At 47.0% G+C, this 18,726-nt stretch overlaps 1 protein-coding gene across 1 annotated transcript; it reads left to right on the top strand.

Annotated features, from left to right (window-relative positions):
- The first annotated feature begins 718 nt into the window (after window positions 1–718).
- Window positions 719–13,956, top strand: CD4 (CD4 molecule). The gene is made up of 10 exons (XM_082060681.1): window positions 719–963; window positions 7,591–7,730; window positions 9,819–9,974; window positions 10,060–10,203; window positions 10,416–10,685; window positions 11,109–11,471; window positions 11,584–11,826; window positions 11,917–12,035; window positions 12,260–12,327; window positions 13,616–13,956. Exons 2-10 carry the CDS (start codon window positions 7,670–7,672, stop codon window positions 13,629–13,631), a joined length of 1,440 nt encoding a protein of 479 aa, XP_081916807.1. The 5' UTR covers window positions 719–963; window positions 7,591–7,669; the 3' UTR covers window positions 13,632–13,956.
- Window positions 13,957–18,726: the final 4,770 nt, after the last annotated feature.

Raw genomic sequence — 18,726 nt, 5'->3', positions numbered from 1 at the left:
AGGGGGGTGAGGGAAGGTGTTTTTAGTTTTGTTTTTATTTCTCACTATCCTGCTCTGTTTTTAATTGGCCATAAATTAATCTTTCGCCAGGTCAAGTCTGTTTTGTCCATGATGGTAACCAGTGAACAATCTCCCTGTCTTTATTTTGATCCATGAGGGTTTTTTTCATCTTACCTTCTCCCCCTGCCCTGCTGAGGAGGGAGAGTGAGACAGCAGCTAGGTGGGCAGCTGGCGGCCAGCCAAGGTCAACCCACCACCACTACAAAGGAAATATTCTCTCATCTCACCCCAAATCTCAGCCATGCTCCACAGACAGGTGCCCCTAACGTACCATCAGAGTCCTCTCTTCCTCTGTTGCTATTCCTGTGCCGCCCCTGGGGCCAGGTCCATGGCCCACTCCTCAGAGGTGCCTCCTCTTAGCAGTGACACAGGCTGGGCAATGGAGGTCGGGTGGCTCTTACAGACTATCAGAGGCTCAGGCTAGGTCCGGATCCGCTCAACTAATACGTTCATTTGCGAGCTTTCCTTGTCGGCAGAGCAGAACCAGTTTCCAACGATTCACTTTTAAGTTTCAACCCCGTCACGGCCTCCCATCAGCTGCCATATGGCCAATAGGCTCTCTCTGTTTTACACACTCATTCTCCCCAGGCGCTGCAATACATCACCTTCCGTTATGGTCTCCATTTCTGTTCATACCCAGAGCTGAGATCACATGCATTTGGGAAAATCACCATCAACATAGAGAACCTAGGTGCCAGGTGCCAGCAGAACCTGGACTGGCAGCAAGACCTTGCTGACGCTCCGGCAGGAGAGGAGGAGACTTCAAGGCCAACATCTGTTGAGCTGCTTTCTGAGCATCAACTTCGTTCCTCTTTTGTTTCAGCTGTAGCTGGGTGAGATCAATTACAGCAGGTGACGAACACAAGGAGACAGAAACACAGAGGCAGAGAGGAAGGAAAAGAGGTAAGGAAACTTTATTTCTTTCTCTGAGAAAAGGGGCCAATCTGTTTTCGTTTTTTTTAATGTTACAAATTTTACTATTCCGCACAAGTTGCTGTTTCGGCACGGATGGATTGGTTTTGCTCCACTTAAAGGTCTGATGTAAAACCATCTTGAACTTTTGACTTGATAGTACTTTTGGCCGTGCAATCCTCCAAGGCCTTTTACTTTTAACTAATAAGTGATTGTCTTCCTGGACTTTTCCCTTAAAGGGGCAAAACAAAGGGAGCTACAAGAAGCTCAACCAGCCTCAGAGGCCGGAGATCTCACAGATCTTTTAAATCCATGTATAAGGAAAAACGTCAGATATGAGGGCCTGTCTCTGGTGACTGTAGATCCCCCAGGGTTGGAAATGCACTGGGGAGCAGCCCTCCACCAGCTGCCACTTGCTATCACCTTCTCCATGTGCCCTCCAGGAAGGAGAACATTATTCTAAAAAAAGCCTGAAAAAATAACAAGATGTCGGTCTCTAGCTAACTAGGGGCATCTGCTGACATCTGTACGAGCTGAGACCAGAGGGGTTTGTTCTGCTAATCCAGGCTGACTGGCTCACTGCCTGACACTGGCTGCCGATGCAGCCTGATCCACTTGCTCAGGGCTGAGCAAGCAGTGTTTTTTGGAGAAAGAGTAATCCTTTCTATATAAGGACACCAGAAAAGTGACTTGCCTTACTCTTTCATAGGCTGCTGCACTGTTCTAAATGGGAGTTTCATTTCTGGTTGAATTTTTAAACTTTCAGGTAGCGTATCCTACTCAACCTTCATCACCCACCTCAAATATTCCTCCACATGGTTCACTGAGGTTGAGCTCAGGTTGCTACTTAATGTTCTCTACTATAAACTAAACAATTCTCTTGAGACACTGGTGCGCATTAGCCTCAAATCAGTTCACAGCCTTTTGCTTTTTTCCCCGGTGTTTCATAAACATGGCTGCCAAATCCGCCTGCAATACAGCAGGGTTTGCCACATCTCAATTGGGCGTCTGTCCCATTCCCACTTGTGGTTCTCAGCTGGCCAGGGACTCTGTCTACACAGTCTGCTGCCACCCCCCGTATTCACCAGAGAAAAATTGAGAAGGGGTGTCTCCTGGGCTCCCCAGATGTAATGGATGTATTTTTGCTCTGAATGGGCAGGTCTATGCCATTTTGCTGTGCTGACTTTATCAATATGTATACAGACCCTTCTCCAGTCTGGGCTGCACATCAAGTATGCTGCACGGTAGGATCTCACTGTTCCCATTTTGGCAGCTGTGTGAATGATACCTGAACATCAAACCATGCATACATATAGCTTGGGAGGGTGATAGAGGGCATGACTTCAGAGGGCATCTCAGTGCCTTTGCTACTCACAGCCTCCAGTGGCTTTAGAAAGTCACCCCTGGGCTGCATTTGCAAACTGCAGGATGAAAGGCTGTGGAGCTAAAATGAAGAGAGTTAGGAGGAAAGAAGGGGGCTAAGTGTAGGGGCAAAAGTTCAGAAAGGAAGTGCTGCAATGCTGGTGAGGCAAAGGCAGATCTTGGCTTCCCCGTAGGCTGATGGAGGGGTTAGCGGCTGCAGGGAGCAGCCCAGGCTGTGGAGATAGAGCTGCTTCACATGGCCTCCACATGGTTCCAGGCACACGGCAAGGCCACAGGAACTTTAGGGCTGTAGGAAGCCCAACTGACACTGACACGGTGGCCTCACCACCCTGCCTCCTCCTGATGGTGGGACCTGTCTCTGGAGGGGGTCGGCAGATTCCACCTGCCTGATCCCAGGGACTCCTCCCGCAGCAGCTCCCAAGGGTGGCAGCTGCTCTCTGCTGAACGGCCCCAGGCACTCGAGGGGACATCGAGGCAGGGTTGGCCAGTCTGGGAGTGACAGTGGGGCCCATGAAATGACCTTCACTGCTATCATCTCTTTGATCCCTGGTGGCTATTTTTTGTTGCATTTGGTCTCTTACCCTGCCTGCTGCTCACATGTGTTTGCTTTAACGTTAAACAGTAATTTCAAAGACCGGCTTTGATTTAGATGTTTAAACTGTGAAAAAGAGAGGTGACCCTCTGCAAGCCAGATCCCCAAAGCCAATCCAACCTGATGTGCGGGGACAAGGGGCAGCTGTGTCCTTCCTCTCTGGCCCAGCAGCCATGGCAAGGGGAAATGCCGTGCGGCCGCAGAGCAGAGGTGTGGGAGCCCTGGAGCGGATGGACGGTGGGGAAGCACCCCCACCCCAACCCAGCGAGCTGCTGCCGGATCAAAAGCACAGCCACAAGCAAGAGCGAGAGAAAAAAAAAACCAAAAAAACAAACAACAAGAAAAACCACACTGCATGAAAGAGGCACAGGAACACAGAGAGGGAGGGAGATGGCCTACTCAAGAGCGGTTTCTGAGTTTTTGGTGTTTGGTTGTTTTTTGAGTTTTTTTAATTTCAGTTTCCTCCTGTGTCATGCCAGCACCGGCCTGGGGAAGAGCTCTCTGCAGCCCTTGCTCACTGGTGCTGGGTGCTGGAGCGAGCGAGGGGCTGCCAGCCCCTCTCCCAAGCAGATGTTCTCCAGGCCAGACCGGTCCTGCAGGCATCATCCCCCAGACAGCTCACTACCCCAGCTCATCTTTTCCTATCCCTCAGAGAGGCAGGCATTATTAAAGTAAGTCAAGAAGGAAATTAAACCCTTTTAATAAGAGGGAGAAGTTAAAATGAAATGGAAATCAATGTTCACTTGGGAGGGAGCCCTGCTCTTCTGTTGCTAGACGTGCTAATAAATCAAGTGTGCCTGGACTGTTTCTGGCAAAGAGGCCAACCGGCATGAGATGGTCTGGGCTATTAAACTCACTTAACCTCCAAAATGAACTGGCGACATGCCATCCGCCTAATGGGAGTGGTCCCTGGCCCTGCTAACACCTAAATGCATCTCGGGAGTTGCTTGGGAGCGCAAGAGTTGTCCTGGGCCAAAAATCTGTCAGGAAATGTTCTAGCAATTTAACAGGGCTGATGAGTGTGTTCCAGTGCCTGGGGACATCCCCTGACACCACTTAATTTATGAGTACCACCATAAGATACAGCTGGGCTGCCTGTAAGGAGGTTGCAGGTCTGCTGGAGGCATCTGCTAATGAAAATTAACATAGCAGAGCCTTACCCACTGAGATCTGTGAACTCCAGAGTAGCAATGCCTGTGATCTGACCTGGAAAGATACAGAAGGAGATAGAAAGAGAGCAGGAAAATAGGAAGTGACACGCATGAGAAGTAGAGATAATCAGTAGACAAAATGTATGAAAGAAATGCCAGTTGAAGGCAGCCCATTTTCCCCATTGACTTGCAACATGTAGGTGGGTAAACATCAAATTGTAGAGATTTGCCACAGAAATACAAAGATTAGTGTGAATGAAGGAGGAATGCAGAACATGTGAAACCACGAGAAGAAACAGAAAAACAAAGGTAGATCACTCTGAATCTACAAAGCTGCACAAGTTCAGTGGTTCACCAGTCCCACGGTGCCCTGATTGTAGGGTTTCACTCAATAACCAGATAGCAAGAAGGCAAAGAACAAACTGAAGCCATAAGATGACAGGAAAACAGAGATTCCCAGCTAAAACAAAATGATGGGGTGTGACTCAGCAATTTGATTAATTTTTACCTGTTCCATTACCTTCAGATTTTATATAAAGTTTAAGGACTTAAAATATTTGAAACCCAGCACTGGCCCTGTTAATTTGTAGATACCACTTTAGAGTGGGGATTGACTTTTCCTGCTGGTCCCTCTAGGACAGGTGATGTAAGTGTTAACAGCGGGGATGAGGTTTCTTCTGTCGTTTCAGGAATTGATCTTACCCGGGGCCCTACACCAGTTCTCAGTTACGGATGTTTCTTTAGATTGAGATGCATACAGATGCCTTGTTGTTGGCCCTTTCTTTATTCTGTAGCGTAGCCCAGCAAACTGCTTGATCACTGCTACTGCATCTTATTAGAAGTGATCTCTAATCACATGCGCTGGTTCCTTCATTTTACTTTTTTGCACAAAACAGCTCATGCAAATATTCCCTGGTGCTGGGATGGGGTTTTTGCATTGTGCGAGGCACGCCCCAAATTTTCTCTGACTGTGGCTTTGCCATCTATGTATCTTCTTATGGTGTATATGGCTGCTGCTTTGCTCTTGCACCTGTATTTTTCAGATGTATATGTGTGTTCCTCTGTCAAGCTGTCAAATTATCGGTCGTGCTTACCCGATCTTCACGCAAATGTAGTGCTGATGTTTTCATCTACTCTTTGATAGTCGCATGTGCTCTGATCATTTAAATTAATTTCAACTTTAAATCATCCTCTAATAGAATATGTTATATTTAATATTGTACAATAATACATATAAATATTGTATAAAAATATTCTAGCTTTTTTTTTTTAGTTCAATCCCATTATGACTCCAGCCTTCTATGTATCGCACTACCTGCAACAGAAGGTTTCTATTATTGGCTAGAGCTGAGCACCCATCCCACCAACTGTCCTACTGATTTCTCTGAAAAACAGTATGATGTTTTTGTTAGGGATCCAGATCTCCTTGGGCTTGGATCTCTCATCCATGTCCCCACTACTTATTAGTTCTATTTCTGATATCTGATTTCTCCATTGGTAGCATCCATAGAATTTTTCCATAGTCCATTAAAACAGGATTTGTCTTTTTCAGCTTGCTTCCTCCTGCTTGTCCCTTGAGCTTCACCAGCTTCTACCTGAACCTTCACCTGAGGACATGGAGTTTTTATGTTTCGGATGCTTCAACCCACGTTATGTGCTTATCTATACTGGTTGGATTTTCCCCAGTCTTCGTATAAAAAAGTTCTTACTTTGTGTCAGCAGCTGGGTTCCGTTTTAGTTTAAATAAAGCCTCTCTTGCTTCAGATGAAGCCCACGTTTTCTGTACAGCTCAGCTCCCTTGTTCCTGATGACTCCATACTCCTTTTCTTCACACTGCTCTCTCTGTCACACTTTGCAGCCCTAGCACTCTGCCTCATTTTATGCATGTTTCTAGAAGAATTTCCAGCTTTGATCTTTCTGCCTTACAAGCTAAGTATGCCAGTAAGACCTTTTGTGACCTGTTGCTATGCTGTCAGTGTTCACACAGCACCCTCCAGCTGCCTTCACAAGCGTGGCATCCTCCAACCTTTGCCTCATCCTGACCAGTACTGAGCTTAGAGGTAGGATGCTTCTGATCTGCCCTATATCAGCTGGCTCCCTGGCCCCTCTTGGGTCAGCCACCTTGGCCACAAGAGGCCCCTTGGTGGTCTCTGTCCGAGGTTTGGTGGATGCCTTCCAGGTACAAGTCCTCATAGGGCTGACACCTTATACAAGCAACAGGGAAGGTCCACCCCAAGGGCCTCTTGGCATGGGGAGTGTCTGCTTTCAGAGAGGTGTGGTTGCCTCACTGTTTTTGCTCATTTCCCAGACTAGTTAACCAGCTTGGCTTCCTTTTTGTGGTGCCTTGGTTTAGGGATGGAGAGCTCAGTAGTCTGCTTGCACCAGCAGCCATAGTCCCCTTCACCTTTTCAGCCCACCCAGCTGCAGGTTGTCCCAGCACTTGCTCTTTGCTACAGTCAGATCCTTCATCTAATTTGATAACTCACCTTTAACATGATTGTTTACTCTCAGTTGCCACTTAAGGTTTTGTTGTCATCAATGCATCTTGCTCTTTCTGACCTCATCCCTCCCTTCTCCCTAGACTTCGTGTTGAATAGTCCTAAGAATTCAAGCAAGTCTTTCCAACAACATCAGACTTGGTGGTTATTGATATTTTTAAGAGAAGAAATAAGAAGGCAAAAAAACAAACTAAAGAAAACCAGTAAAAGCCTAAAGATGTCCTTAATCATAGAATCACAAAATTGCATAGAAATATTTAGATGGCAAGGGTCCCCTGAAGGTCTCCAGTCCAACCTCCTGCTCACAGCTGGGCTCCTTCTATCTAGTCAACAGTTCCCTGCTGCAACCTATGAGTGCTGCCTCCTGTTCCTCTCCTGTACACCACTGAGAAGAATGTGGCTCCTTCTTCTAGGTAATATCCTTCAGATAATGGGAGACTGAAATTAGACCCCACCTTGGCTCTCCCTACCAAACCCAGTTCTCTGTCTCTACTTGTATGTCACGTGCTCCAGCCTCCCCACCATCCCAGTGGCCCTTAATTGGACTGTATCCAATTTGTTGACATCTGTCTTGTACTGGAGTCCAAAAATTGGATCCTATATTCTAGATGAGACCTCAGGTGTGCCAAATAGAGGGAAATAACTACTTCCCTCAGCCTGCTGGCTGTGGTCTGGCTAATGCAACCCTGTATGTGTTTAACCTCAATCGCTGCAAGAGCAATGATAACCTGCCATAGAGAAGTAAAAAACTGCAGAACTCTTGATGACATAAACACCTGCAGCCCGAGGAATGCCAGAAACCTAGGGACGACTAAAATAAAATGTTTAATCCCACGCTCTAGGGGGAACTCTGCAGCTGGATTCTTTGCTGAAACACGGGGCTCAGGTGACTTTAGCAATGAGTTTCCATTTTGCTGCACTCAAAATGGTGGGTACTCACTGGGAACGTGGGTCACATCCACCAAGGTCTAAAAATGAAACATTTTTAACACAGCATTTGAGTCTTCCAGGATAGCACCCCTTGGCACCAGCAGCACTTCCAGCCCACAGCAAGGAGGAGCATTCCCACAGAGATGGAGTCATGCAGCATGGTGGTGAGCAGCACACTTTGCGTCGTCTTGGTTCTGCATCTGGGTGAGTCCTTGGCTCAGTGAACCCTCCCAGTTCTTAACAGCCTTTCCACAGGTCTCACCACATTTGGGGTGGTTTTAAGCACCTCTTGATTTGCCATTTGTTATATATATTTTAGATTTGTTATAACATCCCTCATAGGGCTCAAAGCAGGTTCATTCCAGTGATGAAGCTGTGACAGCTGCCTCCTTACCTTGTCTGGCCCACTCCTGCCCTGCCCAGCAGCTCTCTGTGGGGCCATGCAACGAAGATGAGGACAGAGGGTCTGGAAGCTGGGGGGCTCCCTCTGTCTGTGTCCTATGACTTCAGAGGCAGCGACAGCTCAGGTTTTGGGACTCAAGCTGTTCCCAGCCTGACTCCTGCTGAGCCTGCCAGCCAAAACCAGGGTGCCTGGAGCCTCACCAAGTTTGGGGAGCTCCCCTGTAGAAGTGCGGGAGTGGGGTTCCTATGACAGCCGGCTTGCACATTGAGCACAGAGTGCAAAATACTGCTCTCCACACTGCCTCCAGCTGCTTGGGGAAAAAAACTTGTGTTTCTCAATACAGATTTGCTTTTATAAAGACAATGCTACTGGCTTGCTCAGTTTGACTGCTAGTATTATAAGATTTGGAGGACTTTTTAGTGCTCATTTTCCAAGAAAGGAAGGTGCCTGAGTAAAGCCAAGCCTGCATTTCTTGGATACTCAGCTGTGATTCCTCTGGTTGCAGAGGGAAGATTTAGAGGAAAGATCTAAACTATTCTGTGCACACTAGCACCAAAAGCAAAGCAAAAGTTACCAACTCTTATAAATAGCATTTATAATTTCACACTTTAAGCAAGTTTATAATTTTCTGTGATCCAATGTGTAATCATTGAAAACATGTATTGGCAGATTAGCTATGTTCTCGGAGGAATATGTAACTTGTGAAAAACCCTCCCTTAGACTAAGGTAAACTTTTTATTTTGCATTTTTGCGGGTCTCCAATACAAGGGTCACCTGAGTGATCCGCAGGTTAGGCAATCCCGAGAGATCCATTTCCTTCTTATAGTCTCCTGCAGATATTCTCTTTACAGTGAAAGAAAGGAGGTGGTTCTTCCAATAATCTGCTCCTAATGTTTCTTCAGCTTTATACATCCTACTTCTTTAACTGTCACATAGCCCTCATCTCAAGAACACAGACTTGGCATTGGGCCAGCCTTATTTCTTTGGTTTTCACTTTGTCCTTTCATTTTCTGGGTTTTCAGTCTTGCTGCATGCAACAACTGGAAGAAGGGGTGAGCAAATTTGCAGGTGCTGCCTCAAGTCTTGACTGGGGAGTAAAGGAGGGATGGCATATGCCATCCTGCCTTTGCTACCAGTAGGACAACAAAATCTCATCCAGTGGGAAAAGACTGTTTCAGTAAAACTGTTGACATCTCAAAATTGTGAATCATGGGGAGTCTCCTTTGAGGACAGGCTGAGAGAGTTGGGGTTGTTCAGCCTGGAGAAGGCTTCAGGGAGATCTTATTGCAGCCACTCGGTACTTAAAAGGGGCCAACAAGAAAGATGGGGACAGACTTTTTAGCAAGGCCTCTTGTGATAGGACAAGGGGTAATGGCTTTAAACTAAAGGATGGGAGATCCAGGCCATACATGAGGAAGAAAATTTTTATAATGGGCGTGGTGAAACAGTGGCATGGGTTGCCCAGAGAGGTGGTAGATGCCCCATCCCTGGAGACATTCCAGGCCAGGCTGGACAGGGCTCTGAGCAACCTGATCTAGTTGAAGATGTCCCTGCTCATGGCAGGGGGGTTGGACTAGATGACCTTTGAAGGTCCCTTTCAACCCAAATATTCTGTGATTCCATGAATCTACCACAACCACTGGCATTTTTCCTCTTTCAGAATGTATGTGAAACAGAATAACCATTAGCCAGGTAAAGAGCCAAAAATGAAGTGGAGGGAAGCTATGGAGCTGAAAAGAGAAGGAATTGGTCAATGAGACAAAGACATGAAAAAATCAGAAATTTAGGTCAATCTTCCCAGTATCTGGGAAATGGAGGAGAAATATCTGCATCTTTCTGGAGGGACGGGAGGTATTAACTTGCTGGTTTTGGTGGGTATTGACTTTCAGGTCTGATCTCCATTATGGCACAGCAAAATGAAGTACAGATTGGTGTCGCAGGACAGGCAGTCATCTTGAATTGCAGAGGCATATCTAAGCATGCAGTTGTGACCTGGAAGCACTACAAGCTTGTTATTAAAAAGTCATCTACTACCCCTTTGAAAGGCAAGGCTCCCAATTCACCACCCCTTCTCCCCAATATATGGCTGAGAAACTTCTTCCCTCCTAACCAAGCTTATTTTTTCAAAAGGCAAAGCTACCATGAGTGATCGATCGGAAATCATCCCCAGCACTAACCACCTGAAGGTGATGGACTTAAGGCTCTCTGATGCTGGCATCTACACCTGTGAATATGAGTCTCACACAGTCAGTATCTCACTACATGTCTTCAAATGTGAGTGCTTAAAGGGCTTTTGTCCCTGAAGAGGTGAGGTGGGGGAAGATTTTAGAGCTCAGAGAGACCTCTCTGCTGGGATTCTTTATCCAGCTGCTATATCTTTGGTCCTGGGCAGGGCAGAAGGTCCCCATATTCTCTTTGCTGTAACACTTGTCCCTCTCTCACAGGAGGAGTAGTTGACTTACTGGTTGCACTTTTTCTTTTTATAGTGATGATCTCTTTAGATGGGCACTTCCTGCCAAATGAAGACCTTGAGTTGACTTTAATGCAAAATTCATCCCATCCTCTACCCAATCTCAGCATCACACTGTTTAACAGTAACAACAACATTGTAAAACACGAAGTATCAAGAGACAAGACCCATCAAAAATACACAGTGAAGAAACTGGAGGCTACAGACAGCGGGACTTGGGCGTGTCGTGTCCATTCAGACTCTCCATTGATTAATCAGAACATCTCCTTTGATGTAAAGGTATTAGGTATGTGACAAGAAAAATGCAACTCACACGCATTCTCAGGATCCAGCTAATGAGCTAAGCTGTCACTTTCTAGCATCCCAAGCAATGGTGCTCCAGGGTTGATTTGCCCACTGCAGCCTGGGGATTTCTCTGCTGCCTGAGCTCTGTCCCACACTTGCTCCCATTTTCCTCTCCAGACTTGCCCTAAAATATTCCACTCTCCTTGGGGTCTATTATTTTCAGCTCTGGTAAGCTTGGGAGCTTTGGGTCTTTAAACCTGTTCTCAGACACTGACTATTTATCCTTCCTGGGATATCTCTTGGCTTTTCTTCAAGTCATCTTTCAACTGAGCACAGCACATGTTTCTCCAAATCAAGGGTGGACACAGTGAAGTGTGGCCATGGCTTTCCCTGCCTCTGTATTCCTTGTCTCTTCTGAATTCAGGTTTTCAGAATCCAGACTTGGAAAGAAAGTATGCAACTGTCGGTAGCACTGTCATCTTGTCATGGCATCTGAACTTCCAGAAGATAACATGGAAAGCAGGTTTCACAGGACAACTGAATTGGAAACAACAGGAAAGTGCACCTGCTCATGAACTACTTGATTTCAACATCACAGCATGGGGACAGCAGCATAAGACCAAAAAAAGCAACCGCTTTTGGTTTGAAATACCTGAAGGCAAATTTGGAAACGCCATAGAAGTGAAACTCTCCAAAGTCAATTTCAACCACTCTGGGCACTACCAGTGCCAGCTGGCATACAACAGCAGATATGTGCAGAGCAAGATAGAGCTAGTGGTGATGAAAGGTGAGAGAAAGTGGCTCAAGAGATGAAGCTGCAGAAAACTGGAAGCCACGAGAGTATGGATAGACCCCTCTTCCCATCCTCTCTTTCCCATGTCTTTTTCTTACCTTCACAGTCTCAGCTAACCCTGCTGGGCCACTCGCCAGAGGGGCCGAGATGACCCTGACCTGCCAGGTCTCTAGCCCACTCCCACCCAACACACATTTGCGCTGGGAACGTGTGAATGGGACTCAGATGGATGTCAAGAAGTCAAAGCCACATGAAGTAAAGTTGGAGGTGAATGTCAGCACTGCAGGGCTGTGGATCTGTCACCTCATAGAAGACAATGACTTGATGATCAGCCTCAGCTACCCTGTGGGTATGGAAATTAGCATCACATCCCTGCCTTCACCCAACAGCTTTAAAATTCTCTTTGTATCTGTCTCTGAATACTTATTCTCTTCCACAGAGGAAGCTCCTGCTTGGATCAGTTATGTGGTAATTGGAGCAAGTATTGGAGGCAGTGTGTTGGTGTTTGTCCTTGCATGCCTGTGCACCATCAGTGGTATAAGCTGGCAGCGGAGAAGGGTGAGTGCCCCAGTCCCTGTGAAAGGTGAAGAGATGACAGTCTCCCCAAACCGTACGAAGAGTCTGATTTTCTGGATGTAGGCCAGAACAAATAGGCAATCCTTAGACTCAAAGCAAAGTGTTAGAGATGGGCAGTCTGCAGATGTCAGACAGTATTTCACCACCACTTCAGAGGTGAAGCATTAAAAAAATCCATTTGTTATTTATCCTCTCTCTCCTGGCAGCAACGGGCAAAAAGGATGGTACAAGCACGACAATACTTGCTGGAAAACAAGACGTGTCAGTGTCAACAGTAAGTGGTAATGAGGGCATCTGGAATGGGCAAAGACTCCGGTTTCAAGACAGGGGATCCTGATGGTCAAGTGGGAGAAAATGGAGCTTGAGCCTGCTTGGTGCTACAGTACAGCTGTGTTTCAGCATTTTCAGCTTTTACTCATGTTAAGTCATGTTTAAGGGTTCAATGAAATAGATAGGTTTAATGAACTTCCTGTTGCACCCTGAACCCATGGTAGTAGCACTGTGCTGGAAAACTTTTGAGTAGAAAGGTTTCACTTGAATTACCCTGATGTTGAGAGATGTTGGCCAAACCCAAACAGGAGCTCCAAAGTCCTTTGATGGCTTAGACAGTAGATCTGGGACCTGGATATCAAGGTTGTGGAGGTGGAAGACACACAACCAAGCTCAAGGATGAAACACACATTTTAAAAAGCTGCGATGTCCATAATGTGATTCCAGCTCTGCTAGAATAGTGCTGGACTGCAATTTGTGAAAATTGCCAATAAACTTATTGGAGCAAATAAAAAGAGGAGAAAACCCCAGCACACTGTGAACCATGCCCTCTCCCAAAGGCCTTAGGTGATAGGAGATACACCATCATGTCCTGTCCCTTTTCATCAAAGCAAGGATTTCCCAGCAGAGAAGCTGCATTTTTCCGGGTATTTAAGCTTATGTGATATCAGGCATCACAAGCAGTTGTGAGGAAACAGTGGCAGCTATTCTGTCACTGGAAGTGGAGAGCTATGGACAGTATAAATGATCGCATTAACCATTTCAATGGATGTATAGGTACAGAACTGTATTTCTGCTCAATTTTCACTGGTGACAGTGGCAAACTGTGGTAATTTCACCTTTTTTTTTTTTTCCACTGTCACTGCAAATTCAGTGAGAATGTTTATTGGCATTCATAGCTGGGAGGTATAAGCTGTGCAGAGTTGGTTAGTATAACGTGTCAAAGAATTCACTTTGTTTTCACCTACTTTTAATCAAGGTTAAAAAATAACCTCCAGAAGAAGAAGACAAAGCCCATACAACTACATCAGAGACCAGATAAATCTGTGTGATACAAGTGCTGATACTGTTGTTCTTTAACTCTCTTTGCCAAGTCAGCAGCTCAGCGTAACTGAAACCTAAACCACAGCCATGTGGATGCACAAGTAACCGTTTGCATCCCCAGCTACAGAAGTGGGCAGTCGTTCTCTACAATAAGCAATAAAAGTGTGGGGTTGGCTGGCTTTGAGATACCCAAGTGAAGCCTTTCACCTCTACAATACTGGTACTCACATCACACTTTTCTCTTGCAGTCGGCTGAATAAGTAGTATTGCAGCACTGGAGTCAGAAGGACTGATGAAGTCTCTGCTAGTACCTAAACGCCTGCCATCACATAGTGCTCTGTGAATCTGTCTCACTGTCTCCTGATGTAATTCTTTTGATGTAATTCTTCATTTCTTCATCATTCCCCCAGTCTAATGTCCTGGAGGGATGTTGTCCGGCTAGGAGCTGATGGACAACACAAGAAACCCTTAAGGATTAGGTTTGATACCCAGTTCTACAATGAGAGACACTGATGCATATATTTGTATACATACCTATATGCTTGTATTTTGTTCTTGCACTTAATTTGACCTTCTTATGGAACTGATTCTATGCACTTCTTTTATCTGCCTGAGCTACAATAAATTACTTGAGGGTCGGGTTGTTTTGGTTTTTTTTTTTTGCAAGCTGGGCTAAATTTTTTCCTGAGGCATTCTCATCTGGTTCAAATTCATGTATCTTCCTTTCCTGCTAGGATGTGGAATCCTGATTCTCACTATCTCCCTCCACCCTGGCAGCCATGAGCCTTCCTTAACCCACCAGCCCTCTGCTCTCCATGAAACCTGCCCATCCTCATTTTCCTTTCCTGGGCAGTCTGAGCCCTACAATGCCCCCCAGCCCCATCCCTCAGTCTGTACTTTCATGTGTCCCACAACAAATCAATGCACAAGTGAAAAAAACATGAGCAGTGGGATAAATCAGGACTAATTTTGCCAGGAATGTAGTTCAGGATACCAGTGGCTTCTGGAAATCAGAGTCTGAAGCAGTTGTGAATGTCGATCTAGAAGGTAAGTTTGGGAAGGGGGTGACCAAGTCATTTCCTAGGGAAACAAACCAGCCTTGGACTGTGCAAGCCCACAGAGTGCAGAGAAGAGATCCTTCTGAGAAAGCCACCAAAAATGGCTCCTTGTTGGCTCAAGGAGATGGGAAGAGGGAGTAAAAAGTCCAGGAAATTTAGGATGGAAGTAAAAGTGTGTTGCAGAGATGCCAAAATGTCCTGAAAGAAAAATACTGTTAAAAAACGTACACAGAAGCCTTGTGTTTGTATAAGCTATTCTACTGTCTGCTAGCAATGGGTCAGAAAGGCTTTGAGGTCCTACAGCTGCTGCTGGCTGCAGTCCAGTTTTGCTTGTTTGTGCTGGGCTTGCTGGGGAGAGGCAGAGAGGGGCACTGGGCTGTGGGAAGTGCTCCCCATGAGGTAGACCCCTCCTCCAGGATGCTCAGTGCTGGAGGAGGGGGTTTCCCTGTGGCAGCCACATGAGCATCATACTGTTACTGACAGTAAAAAGACAGATGGCAACAACGGCAGAAACGACACCTGTGAGCTGGGGGAAATCTTCCCCCCACCCCAGCCCCATTTCACTCCAGGAGTGGGGACACAGCCCCAGGCAGCTGTGGCAGCAGATGTAGGCCACCACGAAAGTCATGCCTGCTCCTCCACCACCTGACAAAGGCTCGTGACAATGTCATTTGCCTTCCCCATAGCTTGTGCTTATGCACACAAAACTACATTACTTTTGGAAAAGCCTTGGTCCATATCCTGGTGCATATAGTTGCTCCTCCTGCTCCTGTCCTGTCCCTCAGTTATAGACTCATAGAATAATTTGGGTTGGAAGGGACCTTCAAAGTTCATCTAGTCCAGCCCCCTGCAATAAGCAGGGACATCTTCAACTAGATCAGGTTGCTCAGAGCACCATCCAACCTGACCTTGAATGTCTCCAGGGATGGGGCATCTACCACCTCTCTGGGCAACCTGGGCCAGTGTTTCACCACCTTCATCATAAAAAAATTCTTCCTTGTGTCTACCCCGAATCTTCCCTCCTGTAGTTTAAAGCCATTACCCCTTGTCCTATCACAAGAGGCCCTGCTAAGAAGTCTGTCCCCATCTTTCTTATCAGCCCCTTTTAAGTACTGAGTGGCTGCAATAAGATCTCCCTGGAGCTTTCTCTTCTCCAGGCTGAACAACCCCAATTATCTCAGCCTGGCCTCACAGCAGAGGTGTTTCATGCCTCTGATTATTTTGTGGCCTCCTCTGAACCCTCTCCAGCAGGTCCATGTCTTTCCTGTGGGAAAGACATTTTCAGCTAGTGCATTTTCAGCTAGCCCTGAACTGCCAGTGTAAATTGAGAGCCAGTTGAGGCTGATCAGTCTGCTAAACAAGGCAACATCAAGGTTTAAGGAGAAGTCAGTTTTGGAAGCTGTATGAGGGAATTTGAGTCCAGGGTCAGTGGTGGTCAATATAACGATCATGACCAAGTGCTTGGCATAGTTCTTTCAACCAAAACCAAACCCTGCTCCTGCAGTCCAGACCCTTTTTTTAAAATAACTGCTCGAGTACCAAATTCTGCTCCTCTTCACGCTCACATGGGTGTCTGGAGCACAGAGATTATCCTGTATCACCTGTATCACCTGATCCCCTGCTGGGACAAAGCAGCATCTTGGGTGAGGGTCCATCATGAGCTCCCCTGGCACTGCAGCCAACTGCAGCAGTTCAGGTGCTCAGCTGAGACTCCGGCAGCTGAACCAACTACCTCTGTACCTAAAAATACAAGCCTTGACTTTTTCTGTGAGAGGATCAGTCTGACAATGAGAGACTAAGCTGATAGGGCTTCTGGCACTGGGTCCATCAAGCCTAGCTTGTCAAGGATGAAATGCTTGGGCAGCAGAAAATGTGCCCACTTGTGGCTCGGAGAACAGTGAGGTGCATGTGCTGCCTGACAGTGCTGCCTGACAGTGCTGCCTGCAGCTGTGCGAGTCCAGGAGGCAGAACACCTGCCTCACCACAGCCCTGATCTCATGCTGGCAGGTGGTGGTGCAGTCTCCAAGCCAGGCTGGTCCTCTCATGAGGCGAGGAGTGACACCATGTAGACACATGACCCTCAGCTCAGCAACCCCGGTTCTGCTCTCTTCCAAGGGCTGAAAGAGGCACACTGTGTCCCCACAAGCAACCAAAGGCTGTGTCCCCACTTAGAGCTGGGACTGACCTGCAAAGCACAGTCAGGCTCACACTGCCACCATCGATACAGAAGGTCCTTCCACCCATTTCCAGGTGGCCTGGCTGATGTTACAGCAGATGTGATGGTGACACCGGAATACTTGTAAGTACACAGCTGTGTCTACAGATGCACAGCGTCCACTTCTCACATCTGGATGGGCATAACAAGAATTATAAGCCTTCCTCAACACTGCACATTTCCTCAGTAGGTGTCCCCATTTCAGCAGTCATGACCCTGCCCTGCTCTACGTGAAACTCACCTGCAAGCACAAACCACTGTAGGCTCCGATCTCATTAATCTCTTTTTTTTTGACAGTCTGCATCTTTTCACATGATGAACTTCTTTGTTCCCTAGATGCACAGACTGCCATAACTGAGAGAAAAGTCTTTCACAGAGCAAGTCCTAGATGGGCTTTGCTTTCTGAATGCAATACTAAAAGCTTCAGTGTGGGCACAGTGGTGGAGGTTCATACCAGGTAAGAACAAGCTTGCACGAAACATGTGTCAATGTAGATGTACCTGGTAAGTCCCCAGCTGGAGTGGACTGAGGTCACATCTTGCCCAGGCCTGGGCTGAGGAAATACAACAGCGTGCTCCCTTTCTGACACAACACGCTGTCTTCACAGCCTGTGTGGGAGGTGACACTGTGGCAACAGTGCTCCTCCACACATTGAAGACAGAAACAAGAAGCCAGGTGTCCCTATCAGATCGCTTTGTGTGGTTCCTTCCTTGTGGCACCCCGGGGCTTTAAATGCTGTGTTGAATGTATCCTGGTCCTCCTTCTCAGGAGGACTTCTCCCTTTGCTAGGTGTAATGAGGGTGTATCTACACTATGCAATAGCATAATGCCTCTGCACAACATAAACCACAGTGATGTACGACTCTACAAAGCAACAAACACAATGACAGACATATTTTTTCACGTGGTGACAGATCATCAGAGTAGCCCTGAGAAGACGGCAGGACTCAGAACAGCGTACAGGCCCATGCTTACAAAACAACAGCAACCAGAGTGCAGTGATGTGGAAACATCATGGAAAGCAAGAATTTAGAATAAACTGAGACATGTTTGTTTTCCCTAACATGTTGGTCTTTCTGGTACTACTGTTGCCCACATTTCTGGGCTGCAGAAGGAAAAAAAGCACATGCTTCAGTGCTTTGGACCCACCTCCAATGCACGGGCCCCCACCAGGACCCACAGACCTACTTGCTTCCGTGGAGAAATGGGCTTGGACGCAGATGAGGCTGTACTACCCTGTCCAGTTCTGCTGAACCAGAAGCACAGAGGCTGAAATAACCCCAGCCCACAGCCCGACCTCCTCAAGCCCCTCCTGCTTCCCAGTTTATTTCTGCCCTTTGAGTGCAAGGCGAGGCGGTGATCCGGTGGATGCTGTCAGCCCGGATCTGCCGAGGCAGCCCATGTGACTCATGCTCCCCGCGGGCTCTGCAGCAAAGCGCTCACATCCCTCAGCCTTCAGAGCCAAATGACCCTGTGTGTATCTTTACATGTTCCCAAGGTCTAAAAGGGAGGAAGCTGTGCACTTCAGCATCTTCCAGTTTCTTTTTATCTCGGGGGGGGGGCGGGGAGGGGCGGAAAGAACAGCTTTCAGCGTCCATTTGAGTGGCTCATCAGGCTAATGCAGCTGCAGAGAGAGTAGCTTCCATCTACCCTTCTCAGAGATGAGGGTAGAGTAGGAATAACAGACCCTTGCAAATGCTCAGCTCTGGACTGATTGGACTGATTGCTTTCTGAGTGTACTCCCAGTGCAGTTTAGTGCACACACATCTGAGCAACACTTCCAAGCCATGGCAGGCTGCCTTTGCCTCATGTGTGTCAGTGTCCTTCCCCAGTATCACCCTGAAGAAGTCTTTGGCTCTCTTCTTATTCATTTTCTAACCAGCTTAGCTGAGCCTTAAAGGCTCTCCAGATTTGTAGAATTAGAAAACAGCAGAATAAGAGGTGATGGCAGAGACTGACTCGTTGGCAAGGAATCAAAAGGGAAGGAAGAGAGGAGAAACCCATTCTCCTCATTGTTTGGTACCAGCTGGCTGGTGTCAAAGTGCCTGTTTTAGGCTCTGGTGCTGGGAAGTCTCTCCTCGGAGCT

Source organism: Streptopelia decaocto (genome assembly GCF_964273445.1).
Source record: "Streptopelia decaocto genome assembly, chromosome: 1".
In the NCBI taxonomy this organism is placed as follows: Eukaryota; Metazoa; Chordata; class Aves; order Columbiformes; family Columbidae; genus Streptopelia; species Streptopelia decaocto.
The sequence above is the reverse complement of the archived record's forward strand: the minus strand, read 5'-3'. Positions and strand labels throughout refer to the sequence as shown.

What these genes read in the sequence shown, in the direction of transcription:
- CD4 (XM_082060681.1), top strand. Translation starts at nt 7,670, where the DNA reads ATGGAGTCATGCAGCATGGTGGTGAGCAGCACACTTTGCGTCGTCTTG. An exon ending in ATCTACTACCCCTTTGAAAG is followed by an intron (nt 9,975 to 10,059) that starts GCAAGGCTCCCA and finishes TTTTTTCAAAAG; the next exon opens with GCAAAGCTACCATGAGTGAT. An exon ending in AGAGCTAGTGGTGATGAAAG is followed by an intron (nt 11,472 to 11,583) that starts GTGAGAGAAAGT and finishes TTACCTTCACAG; the next exon opens with TCTCAGCTAACCCTGCTGGG.